The sequence below is a fragment of the Antechinus flavipes genome, chromosome 4 (genome assembly GCF_016432865.1).
Source record: "Antechinus flavipes isolate AdamAnt ecotype Samford, QLD, Australia chromosome 4, AdamAnt_v2, whole genome shotgun sequence".
NCBI classification, from domain to species: Eukaryota; Metazoa; Chordata; class Mammalia; order Dasyuromorphia; family Dasyuridae; genus Antechinus; species Antechinus flavipes.
This window is the reverse complement of record NC_067401.1, coordinates 27,679,913-27,692,546: the sequence shown is the minus strand read 5'-3', so window position 1 is coordinate 27,692,546 and position 12,634 is coordinate 27,679,913. Positions and strand designations below refer to the sequence as shown.

At 41.2% G+C, this 12,634-nt stretch overlaps 1 protein-coding gene across 1 annotated transcript in view; it reads left to right on the top strand.

Moving 5' to 3' along the window:
* VPS53 (VPS53 subunit of GARP complex) overlaps nt 1–12,634 on the top strand; it is a 134,835-nt gene that overhangs the window by 17,773 nt on the left and 104,428 nt on the right. Inside the window, exon 4 of the mRNA XM_051992209.1 lies at nt 2,128–2,194. Within this exon, the coding sequence (XP_051848169.1) occupies nt 2,128–2,194 (67 nt within the window). The remainder of the gene's footprint in view (nt 1–2,127; nt 2,195–12,634) is intronic.

Sequence of the window (12,634 nt, the reverse complement as noted above, 5' to 3'; positions counted from 1 at the left end):
CTTTGGCCCCACCCCCTACATCTGCAAAGAAGGAAAGGTAGTACATTCTCATATCTTTGTTTGGGGCCAAGACTAATCAATGCAATTTCCCAGCATCCAATTTTGATAATTTTATTGTTGTTTCCATTGACCTTATTGTAGTCATTACAGAATTTTTTTTTAATTCTGCTTTCTTCATCCTGCACCAGTTCATATAAGTTGTCTCAGTCTTTTCTGTGTTCATCATATCATTTTATTAGATTGTATAGTGCCACAGATTTCATTATGGTCACATGCCAAAAGAGGTAGTGTCATGTAGTTGGGGGGAAAAGAAAGATGGCTTCGGGGTCTTGTCTTTGATACATCTTGGCCATGTGACCCCTGACAGGTCATGTAACTTCTTAGAATTTAGGCTTCCTAGAAACTTAAATAAAAACTAAGAGCTGCATATTGATTTAGAAAACCACAAATTGACATTATTTATGTTATAGTTTAATGTATTTTAATGTATTTTGTTAAACATTTCCCAATTTCATTTTATTCTGCTGCTCTGCCAAGTTTTTTATAATGGAGTTTGATATGTCTGCTTTAGGCAGCTCTCTTAAGATTATAAACTACAGAGAAATTATCCAGTTACATTAGCAATGGGAATTTGTTCATCTGAGAATTGCTTCACAAGTCTGTCTCCTATGATGGACCATGATTTGTTTAAATTCCCCAGTTGATGGACACATGGCTTCTTCCAGGTTTTTACCACTATGAAAAGGGCCACTATAAATATTTTGTTGTGTATCTTTTGATAGTTGACCTCCCTGGAGCCTACGTCTAGTGGCAATGACCAGGGGGTTTCTGGACCAATGGGGTAGAGAGAGCTGCCTGACCTGACTTTTCTTCCTGCCCAGGAAGTGGCCTGATCATTTGAGCTTGACCCTAGGACTCACATTCTCAGGTTACTTCCATTTTCGATGAAGCCAATGTTCATTTTGAGTCTAGGGGATTATTTTTCCCATCTTCTGCCTCAGGCCTTAGTAACCCATGCCACTGAAAGCTTTGAGCAGGTTCACAATAATAATAAGAGCTGACATTTATTTGGAACTTTAAGGTTTACAAAACCCTTTATGGACATTATTTCATTTGTTGCATGCAAGAACTCTGTGAGGTAGGTATTCTGGGAAATAGTCCCATTTTATAGGTGGAGAAGTTGGGACTCAGATTGTGACATGCTCAAAGTCATAGCTAGGAAGTGTTAGGAATAGTATTTGAATCAGGCTTCCTTTGACTGCAAGTCTAGTTCTCTTTCCACCAAACCATAGCATCTCTGTAAGGGATCTGCAGAGATTCTTTCAGTGGCTACTTATTGAATTCCAAGGGATTCAAGGGCTGTGGACTTATGGCAGCAAAAAGATTAGGAGATCATACTTTATTCTCCAAGGTTTGCAGAGACACTGGGAGCCTTTGATGGTCCCAGACCTTCATGTCACCCCTTGAGCCCAGCTCCCAAACTCGTATTAGTTCTTCATATAAGAAGTACAGTTATTCAATGAGGTGCTGTGGGATGGCTGACATTGTACAACAGCAGGGGAGAAGCTGGAACAATAAAGATCCACAGACTGAATTCTTAGAGCCTGGATTTAGAGATGATTCTGGGCTGACTCGGCTTGGTTGAATTAGCTATACCGTGGGAACTGTTTTTCTCTGGAATTGTTTAAATCATATCTCAGATTGCCATAAAGTGTCATTGTCTTTTGTATCCCTTAGCTCTTAGCAGACTGGCATGTGTGAGAAAAAATAGAAACTGGACCTTTGGTTCTTATCCATTTGGGTTTAAATCTGAAACATTTTTGTTGTGGCATTTGTAGCATTTTTTAAATAAACAATTTATAAAAGTTATAGTAGTTTTTAAACAAAAAAGGTAAGACATTTACAGGTTTCTGTGGCCATCACTTTCATTGACATTGCCTGGACCTCCCTCAGCCATTGGTTCTTTCTTTGTTTCTTTTTTTTTTTTAATTCTTTGTTTTTTTGGAAGGGGTACAACATAACATTTTCAGACAAGAAGCTATGCAGTAAATTACAGAATACTTTTGACCTCAGTCTGCCTCAGATAGAGACCATTTTGATGAATTGTACAATTTCATTTTCTGTCAGGCGACTGGATGACAACATTCGAACAGTTGTGAGAGGTCAGACTAACGTGGGACAGGATGGAAGGCACGTAAGTAGTCGGTCCCTTTCCCCAGCTCTTGGCCTTGTATTCTTCCTTCTCCCTTGCTCCCAAAGGCTTTAGCCACTAAGTGACCAATAGGCTGGGCTGCCTTCTTACAGAACATTCTTCTGTCTCATGACTTATGCCTATAATAGGAGAAGTGGTTGTGATGAGCCTCCTTATTATCCTTTCATTATTGATACCCATCGCAAGATGGCTCCCAAGAACAAAAGGGAAGATCTCTGCCTGTGAGGATATGGCCTGAATTCCTCTGTATCATCTTCCCCAGTTTACACATTTACTATGTGTAAATAGATAAATATGTAGCCCTCATTTGCTGTCTGTGTTGCTGCTGGATAAGACTTTTTGACTGCAGAGTAAGTGTTTGAGCCTTTCCTGATATTTTTGTAGCTGCAAAAAAATAATTTCCAAAATGTGATCTACCCTCTGTTTCTCATACCACCTAACCCGGGAGAAAGGAGCTCACACTGAATGCATCCACAAACTTTCCAGGTCAGGAGGACTCTAAAGGGATAGAGGGAATCAGATAACAGAAAGGTCAAGAGGTAATCTGCGACTGATTTCTTGTGCAGTCAGATTTTATATTCACATTTATGCATTTTAACATTCAGGGTAAATGCTTGGTCCTGGAGTCTCAAGGACTCCAAAAAAATCAAGGTCTCTGACAGGTCCCGGACACTCCTTGGCTGAATGGCCCTGATCAAGTCACCTCTCAGGACCCCAGACAGTGCTCAGAGACGATAAATTGCTGCATAGTCATCAGTCTGCATCAGTGGAACCATTTTCCTCATTGCAGATTCCCTTCACAAAAGAAATAAATCAAAAATCTGAACCAAATTTTTTTTTAAAGAGATCATGGTCATAGCAGAATATCTGTGAACTTCATTATTACTCTTCTACCCCTTTCCTCAATAGCAATTACATTCCATAAGGGCTGGGATTATTTTGCTGTTGTCTTTGCTATCTCTACAACTAGTACAATATCGGACACATAGGCATTTAATAAATGTTTGCTGAAGGAATGAATGAATTCTCAATTTCCTTTAGAATTACTTCTAATAATTTTAATTCTATTTTGTATTATCTCTGATTCTCTTTAGTTGATGCTTTCTTATTTAAAAATATAGACTTAGTGTGTCTGTCCCATGATGTTTTAATACCATTGATCACTTACTTGGACCCTCATGACTTCTGCTCTCATCTTTTTAATATTGCCAATAGATGTAAGTTCCTTGAGGGTAGGGGCTGATTTGTTTGTTTTTTGGGCATCACCTTTCCTGACTGTGATTAAAGAATTTACCGGTCTCTTAGATTTCCTCTTTGCTTTTTTAGTTATTCTCAGAAAACTTTTTCATACTATTAGGACTCTAGTTGTTAATGGCTCATTTGCATTTTCAGTTTTTTTTTTTTTATACTTCTCTCTCTTCTATTTCAGTCTGACTGAATGCGATTTTCTTTTACCTTCCGCCTCCCCTTACAGAACTATCTTCTTCCATATATTTTTAGACTTCTTATTCTGGTAGGCACAGAGAGTGTTTTTTATTTATTTTTATTTTTTATTTATTATTATTATTTTTAAGAGAGTATTTAATATTTTATTTGAAAGGGAGAGATTTACTGGGACCAGATGGATCCATGGTTTGGTCCCAGGGTTGAATGAAACCATCGTCTCGAAGAATCCAGCAAATGATCTGAGTTTAGTGAGTGTTTTTTATAGGCGTCTTCTTAGAGTCCTGTCCCATTTCTGCTTCTTAAATTGTTTGCTTGGTTCTTAGTCCTGATTGCTTGTGTTTTGGGTTTGAGTAAGTGCACTCCCTGAAGAGCCGCCATTAAGCTTGGTGGATGAGGTCCCTGCCAGTGTGACCTTTGAAGGAAATAAATGGGCCCAGTGCTGGAAGCAGTCGGCTCCTTGCCGGGACCATGAATTCAGCTATGAAAGAATGGAAACCCTTCAGCATAAGCTCTGGGATCTGGATATGTGTGAATGATGGCACTCCTTTGAAATGGCTTAGCACCAGCTTGGGGTCTGGGTGTTTCCAGGCTGCCCCCTTTACTACTGTTTGGAAAGGGAACAGCACTGCTTGCTGTGACTTCGCCAGCCCCCATTACTACCAGCTCGCTGGAAACTGAAACATACTTGGGAGAGTCTCTGGTATAGCTCTAAATGCGTGAAAAAGGAAGCGGGTGATTCATCCGGCTTTTACTTCGTGTCTTGCTTAGTAGATATTTATGTTTAACCTCCGGGTCACACACATGTTGGCAGTTCTTGGAGAGCTGGTTTGAGAATTATGCAGTGGGCCGGGCAGGCATGTTAGTGTTCCCCTCGTCCCTCCTTCCCCTCCCCCCCCCCCCCCAAGTCCTCCCAGGTCACAGGATGCTACGGTAGACAGTTCCTCCTTCAGAGAGCAAGACCACATTTACAAGAATGTTTAAATAGCATTTCAGTCTGCAATGGAATTGTCTCTACGTCTCCTTAGAATCCAGACAGAGGAAGCCCAGGAAAAGTAATTGCTTTTCCTCTGATCTCCTCCATCCGTCTTTTTCCAGTCACTCCTGTGATGCAAGCTGAAGTTAAAAACCTGTTTTAAGGTTTCTTTTGGACCGAGTCTCTGTCAGCTCGTGGGGGCGAGAGCCTTACTCTTGAGCATCGGCTGTCTGTTGGTCTGCTGAAGGGAGGCTTTGTTTGACTAACACATACTTGGTGGAATTAGGATTGCTCCAAAATGGGACATTTTATAGAGCGAGAGGCCCTGTATTTCCCTCTCCCCTTGAACAGAAGAAAGTTCACTTTCTGAACTCCCAGAAGAGTGATTTATTCCATATTATTTGAGGGGTACCCCAAATCATAGTGGAGACCTTAATGGGAAGGGAGGGAAATAGGGAACCTTGAGAAGAGATCTGGCTTTGTCTGAGTCCGCGCAGACCAATTTTAAAAGTATTTTTCTTCAAGACTTAGAGAGAACAGTGGCTTCTATTTCTTGGGGGTCTCTGTTAGGGCACATAGTCAGTGAATGATTATTAACTGTCTAGTTACTACTCTTTATAAACAACCTAAAATCCTTTGGGTATGGCAAATCTATGTAGCCATCCCAAGGCATAGTGAGCCAGGACTAGCCTCTCCTGCTTTAGGCCTAAAACTCATACACCTTCTCCTTTCTGTGCCTGCCATGGGGCCTAGAATTGCAGGCAGTGCTTGGTCAGGGCCTAGAACCCAGGGCACTGTCTTCTGAAGGGGCTCCTCTTGGAGTGGCTCTTATATGGAAGAGCCTAGTTTTTATTTTGTTTTATTTTTTTAAATGATGTCACAATGAGTCCTTTAGGGTTATTTGACATTTTTGAGATGATCATGACTCACTTGGCATTCAGTTGAACTATAATAACCTTTTGCTGATTTAGACCAAGTATTAAAATTATAATATTGATAATTATAATATTGATATCATACTAATATTAACAATATGCTATTTTCTATGAATGTTTTGGTAAAAAGAACTTTTTATCCAGTATTTCATTTGATCCTCACAACAGCCCTGAGACAAAGGTGACTGTAAAGATTCTTACCTTCATTTTATAAAAGGGGAAACTGGAGCCCAGAGGAATAAGTGATTTGCCCAAGCTCCCACATGGAGTAAATAGGAGAGCTGGGGTTGTGGGATCCTAAGTACTCAGTGGGAAGGAGCGTCAGAGGACACTATTCCTTCCTCTTCGTTTTCTGCATGAGGAGTCTTGGAGAGGTTAAGGTGAAATGATTTGCCCCAAATCACACAAAGCCAGAATTCGCCACCAGAACTTGTGACTCCAGATTCAGCACCCCTGCTATCATCATCTTCAGCTTCCCGGTCCAGTGCTGGCAGCAGGCTTCCTGCTCTAAGCAACCTCCAGAGCTCATTGCCAAGGCTACGCTCCCCTACTCTTAATTGTTGAAATGATTATCATGATCAAAAATCAGTGGTCTGTGAGAGAAAACAATTGGGTCAAGTCTCCAGACACCTGGTCCCTGGTATCTGTGTAAGAGTGCCATGGCTTCTTAGGGGCAGACCTCATTAGTGAGGCCTTGTGGAAAGAATACTAGGAGGCTGGCATTGGGCTGCAGCTGCATGACCTCAGGTAGGCCGCTGACCTCCTTGAGCCTCCTCCTCTAGCAGCGCTCAGTCTGTGGGATCCCTGTGTCCCAGGGCTCTGAGGAAAGCACTTCTAATGTGATACATGTATGGGAGTTATTAGTGTCAATACAGTGATAAGGGATGTGTTATGGCTAACTCATCATCATCAACATTATCATCGTTCGCTCCAAAAGCAGCCGACGTTTGTCCAGTTCTGAGGCAGGAGAGAGGTCAGCCGAAGAGCCGCAGGGGCGCGCCCACGGTGAAGCTGGGCAGCTCAGGCTTGGATTCAAGGGGGCCTGTGGGTAATGTCTCCTGGGTGCCGTCTCTGCCCTTCAACTCGGAGCTCCAACGTGGCATTGTTCTGCCACCGATGCCCATTGTTTCCAAGGATCAGCTACTTGAATTCTGTTTCATTTTCCACTGATAAGGAGGCTGGCTCTCTCATGAGGATTCCCTAGAGAAGCACATTGGCCTCCAGGGAAAAAGTGAGATGTGTTTTCCAGCTTTAGAATTAGGACAACGCCTACTTCAGGCATACAAGGAAAAAAAATGGTGTTTGTTTTGGTTTGGTTTGGTTGAAGAAGTGATCTCTTTATCCAGATTGAGAATTGGGTTACCCAGGTACTTGAAAGCAGGAGACCAGCTCGAAAATATCCAAAGATATTAGACAGGGGGCATCTAGGTGGTACAGTGGGCCGAGTACAAATCCAGCCTCAGATACTTACTAGATGTTTGATCTTAGGCAAGCCACTTAATTTCTGTCTGCCTTCGTTTCCTTATCTGTAAAATGAGGGTATAATAGTGCCTGCCTGTTACGAGGATCAAATGAAATAGTGTTTATGAAGGGCTTTGGAGACCATAAAGTACCATGAAAATGCCAGTTATTGTGACTCTTAAACAGATAATGAATTCCCACTCCTTTGGTTATTAGTCCTTCTACCATTTTTAGCACTTTTCTCATTTTTTTTTTTTAATTGATCCCATCTCCATTCTTCCTGAGAAAACTGTTTTTAGAAGACTAGTAGTTCTTTAGTTAAAGATGCATTCGATTTAAGGATAGAAATGTAGATAATATAAAACAAATAACTTACACAATGGGAGAAATTTTTCTAGTGTCTCTTCTTGTTTTAACAAACTAAGTCCTTTTTCAAAGGGTCATCTCAGAATTTCTTCCAAACAAGCCTATGTGATCTCCCTTTCTGGGATGATGTTTTGTCAGAATGTCTGAAGCCAAAACTGCAAACTGGAGAAATGATCTTCCCAGCAGCTCCTTTTGTAGGTGGATTGAGCTGCACAGGGCCAAACCTTCCCCTGGGGCAGAGTCTTGCTTTCCTTGGGACCCCCAGATTTCAGGCATTTATGATTCAGGGAATACAGAAACCAGCCAGTGGGACTGCCCTCAGGAGAGAGACCCAAGGCCCCATTTTTGAGTTTAATTATTGCTGTTCTTCCAAGGATTTTTTTCTAGTGAGGAAGCTGCCTTGGCTAGCCTGCTTTTGCTTACTGAGCTGGGTCCAAGGGAACCTTTGCTACTTTTCACCTCCTTGAGCAGTGTCATAATTGTAGCCAAGACAAGGATTGTGGATCCATCAATGGTCTATTTAACCACAGTAATGGTTTCGTTTTATCTTCATACTTCATCCTGCTTATTACTTTTCTGGTGTCACACTGCAGAGAAGCGCTGCTCTGCCACCCATCTTTGTAAACCCCCATAGTGTAGGTAGTCCATCCCTAAGGAAGAGGGACATGCCTTTCTCTTCCTAAGGGCAGACAAAGAGCTCTACATTTGAATTGTCTTATATAGGTGGTCAGAGGACATTTTCATTAATCTTATATTGGTGGTCGTTTACTGGGTGTCCAAAGTCTGTGAATTTTTTTCCTTTCCTTTCATACCTAGTCCAGGCCTTCTTGCCTCCAGCCCCCTTCAGTGTAAGGGCTTCGCTTAGAGGCAGTGGGATACAGAGCAGGTTTTTCTAGGGGTGATAGAACTTATTTCATCTGGTCTTTCCTATGGGCATGGAGCAAAATCTGGGAAACAAGTGCTTGATTTGAATGCTCTGCTAATAAAAGATACTTCTCTTTGTACACAGCAGCAACCAGATAATATGATGATCAATTCTGATGGATGTGGCTCTTTTTTTTGCCCCCAGAAAGTTTTATTTATTTATTTGTTTGTTTGTTTATTTTTATTTTTGCTTTTTATTTACAAGATATATGCATGGGTAATTTTTTAGTATTGACAATTGCAAAACCTTTTGTTCCAATTTTTCCCTTCCTTCCCCCCCCCTCCTTCCCCAGATGGCAGGTAGACCAATACATGTTAAATATGTTAAAGTATAAATCAAATACAATATAAGTAAATATGTCCAAACAGTTATTTTGCTGTACAAAAAGAATCAGACTTTGAAATAGTGTACTGTTGTGAAGGAAATCAAAAATGCAGGCGGGCAAAAATAGAGGGATTGGGAATCTATGTAATGGTTCTTAGCCATTTCCCAGAGTTCTTTCACTGAGTGTAGCTGATTCAGTTCATTCCTGCTCTATTGGAACTGATTTGGTTCATCTCATTGCTGAGGATGGCCACGTCCATCAGAATTGATCCTCATATAGTATTGTTGTTGAGATATATAATGATCTCCTGATCCTGCTCATTTCACTTAGCATCAGTTCATGTGAGTCTCTCCAGGCCTTTCTGAAATCCTCCTGCTGGTCATTTCTTACAGAACAATATATTCCATAGCATTCATATACCACAATTTATTCAGCCAATCTCCAATTGATGGGCATCCACTCAGTTTCTAGTTTCTGGCTACTACAAAGAGATCTGGGATGTGGCTCTTTTCAAGAATGAGGGGATTCAGGCCAGATCCAATGATCTTGTGATGGAGAGAGCCATCTGCACCCAGAGAGAGAACTGTGGGGACTAAGTGTGGATCACAAGGTAATATTCACTCTCATTTTGTTGTTGTTTGCTTGTATTTTGCTTTCTTTTCTCATTTTCCCCCCCTTTTGATCTGTTTGTTTTTGTGCAGCATAATAATTGTGGAAATATGTGTAGAATTGCACATGTTTAACTTATTGGATTATTTGCTGTTTAGGGGAAGAGATGAGGGGAAAGAAGGAAAAATTTTGGAAGTTTTGCAAGGGTGACTATTGAAAATCCATGCATGTTTTGAAAATAAAAAACTTAAAAATAAATAAATAAATGAATGAAAGATACTCCTGGCACTCACACCACTGCCTAAGCTGCTGTTGCTTGTTTCTTGGTAATGTGACTTCCCTCTTTCAGAGCAAGTCCTTACCAAGAATTTCAAAGCCCATTGCCAGAGCAGTCAAGGGCACCTGGCTGCCTTTGTTTCCCCTCAGGTCCTAGCCTGCTCTGCACTGCCTGTGGCACCCATGCCCAGTGTTTGTGCAGTCATCCAGTCTAAAGCCAGGCCTGGAGTCATTGGCACACAGAGCTTGCCAGGCTTCTTTATCCAAGTTGTTCCCCTTCCTTGATGTCTCCCTTGACCAATTAGAAAAATAAGGATCCTTTGCTGTGCCTCTTCTGTCACCTCTACCATTCACCACTAGGAAGATTCCCCTTGGCTTGGACATGTTATTGATTTGTTTTTAGTGAATTTATCATCCAATAGTGTAATTGGCTAGAATATTTTCTAATGGGGCTAAGGGTGTTATTGCTCTCCTAGTATCTGGGCATTTATCGTGCATTAGTGACAGAGGGAAATCAAGGAAGGGAATGGAGACCATTCAACCCAGCTCACAGAAGCTCCTGAAGAAAAGAAGCACTGGCCCTACCAGTAATGGGAGGTTAGGAGTCACCAGTCCTATAGCCTAACATGGATTGTACTTTGTTTAGAAACAATTACATTAAATTATCGGCCATTATTAGTTATTTTGAGTTGTCTGCTTTTTTGTTCAGTAACTCACACTAATAGACATTTGATATTTTTTAATAAAGCATATGAAGATCCTTAAATTTGAAAGCGTTGTTTTTGTCTCCCCCCACCCCCTCCTTTTTTTTTTTTTTTTTTTTTGCTGAGGAAATTGGGGTTAAGTGACTTGCCCAGGGTCACACAGCTAGGAAGTGTTAAGTGTCTGAAGCCATATTTGAACTCAGGTCCTCCTGACTTCAGGGCCGGTGCTCTAGACACTGCACCCACTCAGCTGCCCCCAGATTTGAGGTAAGATAATATGTCTTGATGTTCTGTGCTGCAGTTTCTGTATCAATATCCTAAAATGTTGATACTGACTTCAGTTGATTCTGAGAATGGATTGGGCCACAGAGGTCATTTTGGACCCTTTTGTTTTGTAGGTGAAGATTCTGAAATCTTTGGAGGTTGTATGACCAGAGCTGTGTGATAGTGCCAGAGGTGGGGTTGGGATCCGGTTCTGTTTCCAGAACCAACCAGGTGAACTTAGTGAGAGGCAGTGCTTTGAAAATTTGGGAGGTGAAAGGTACCTCTGGTGTTGGTTAGCAAATCCTGTCTGAATTGAATTAGACAAGAAGAGCAGCAGGAAGTCCATTAGTTCTGGCTGTGCTCCAAACATACTATGTAACTTTGGACAGACATCCTCTTCCTCCTCCTCCTTCTCCGATCTAAAATTTACTTAGCCCTTTAAAGTTTATAAATCACTTTTATGTACATGGTCTCCTTTGAGCTTTCCCTCCATGCTTCCCTCCTCTCTAGCCGGTGGGCCCGCACTCCCAGAGTCATTATATTCATTTTACAGGTAAGGAAACAGGATTAGGAAAATGAAGTAATTTTCTTAAATAGCTCCTAAGTGTCTAAGGCAGGATTTGAGCCCAGTTTTCCTGATTCTGAGCTTTGCTTTTTTATTAGCCCATATTGCCACTTAGGCAAGCTCCTTTGCTTTTCTGGGACTTTACTTCCTTATCTGAACATGCAAGTAGCTTTGGGCTAGTAGGTTTCAGAAATCCCTTTCAACTCCCAAAACCCAAGTATGAGTCCTAGGATTAGCTTGGAAGGTCAGGTTATCTGAGTTTTAAGCTATTTTTATCTTTGATTGATTTGCTCTTACTTGGCTTTTGTTTTTTTATAATAAAGAAGCCCCTAATGACCTGACTTCTTACTTAAAATATTCCTAGTAACACATCTTGGATTGTGTCTTTGATTAGCAATGGAATCTTTTTTTTTTTTTTTAATATTTATTTATTTATTTTATAATAACTTTTTATTGACAGAACCCATGCCAGGGTAATTTTTTATAACATTATCCCTTGCGCTCGCTTCTGTTCTTATTTTTCCCCTCCCTCCCTCTACCCCCTCCCCTAGATGGCAAGCAGTCCTATATATGTTAAATATATTGCAGTATATCCTAGATACAATATATGTATGCAGAACCGAACATTTCTCTTAGCAATGGAATCTTAAGTTTTTGTATTTGAACATTCAACAGAAGTTGCCTGAACTAACCCCCAAACCCCCTGTTGGACTTGAAATTCTGTAGTTATTTAACAAGTCTAGCAGTCTAACTAGTAGTTAGACTGCTTCCTTCCTACAGAAACCCATGAAGCCCCACTTGTCTACAGCATGATTATCGAAAATGGTTGTCAATGAAATGGCCTGCCTGAAGGCGCTCTGAAGTTTGTTTCACTTCTGGCCCATCGCCATTTACACTGGCATTCTCCAGTGGCCAAGAAAGAAGGTCAGAAGTAACTTTTGCCATTTACTTGTTTCCAAGTCCAAGGCAGACAGACATACGTCTGAATTTGAGTCGAGAAAAGGCAGTTCTTCACTACTGTAACTGCCCTGGCTGCTGCCCAGCTCTCTTTTTACTGCTAAAAGTTTGTACTTGCGGAAGGAAAATTCCATTCCCAGTTGGAGGCTGCATCTGTTAGAAATTGCAGGAGTGATGCTGATGATAGGGCAAGGTTGGCTATGTCCTGACAGGGGATGGAATTTGGAAACCCTGGCTCCTTGTAAGAGTTTGACCTCTTTTTTCCTTCCCTCTTTCCATCCCATGGAAATACAGTAGTTAGAACAGCAGCGTATTCAGTGTTGTGGTTGACATGTCAGCATTTCCATTTATAAATCCTCGTTTTAAGGAGTGTATGACTTGGCTATAAAACTGGGCTCTGCTCTTACTTGGTCTTTGAGTTTTCAACTTGAGAGTTGGGTTAATTTTGGAAAACCAGAGACACTATTGTCTTAACCTTGTTTTCACTACCTTTGTAGCAGTCTCTGGAGCTCCTAAGAAAGTTGGTCCATGTATTCTGAGAGTTATTACCCAGAGTGTTAGAGGAGGTGTCAGGAATTTGGAGTCATGTTTCCTTGTGGTGACCTTGCCCAGCCCT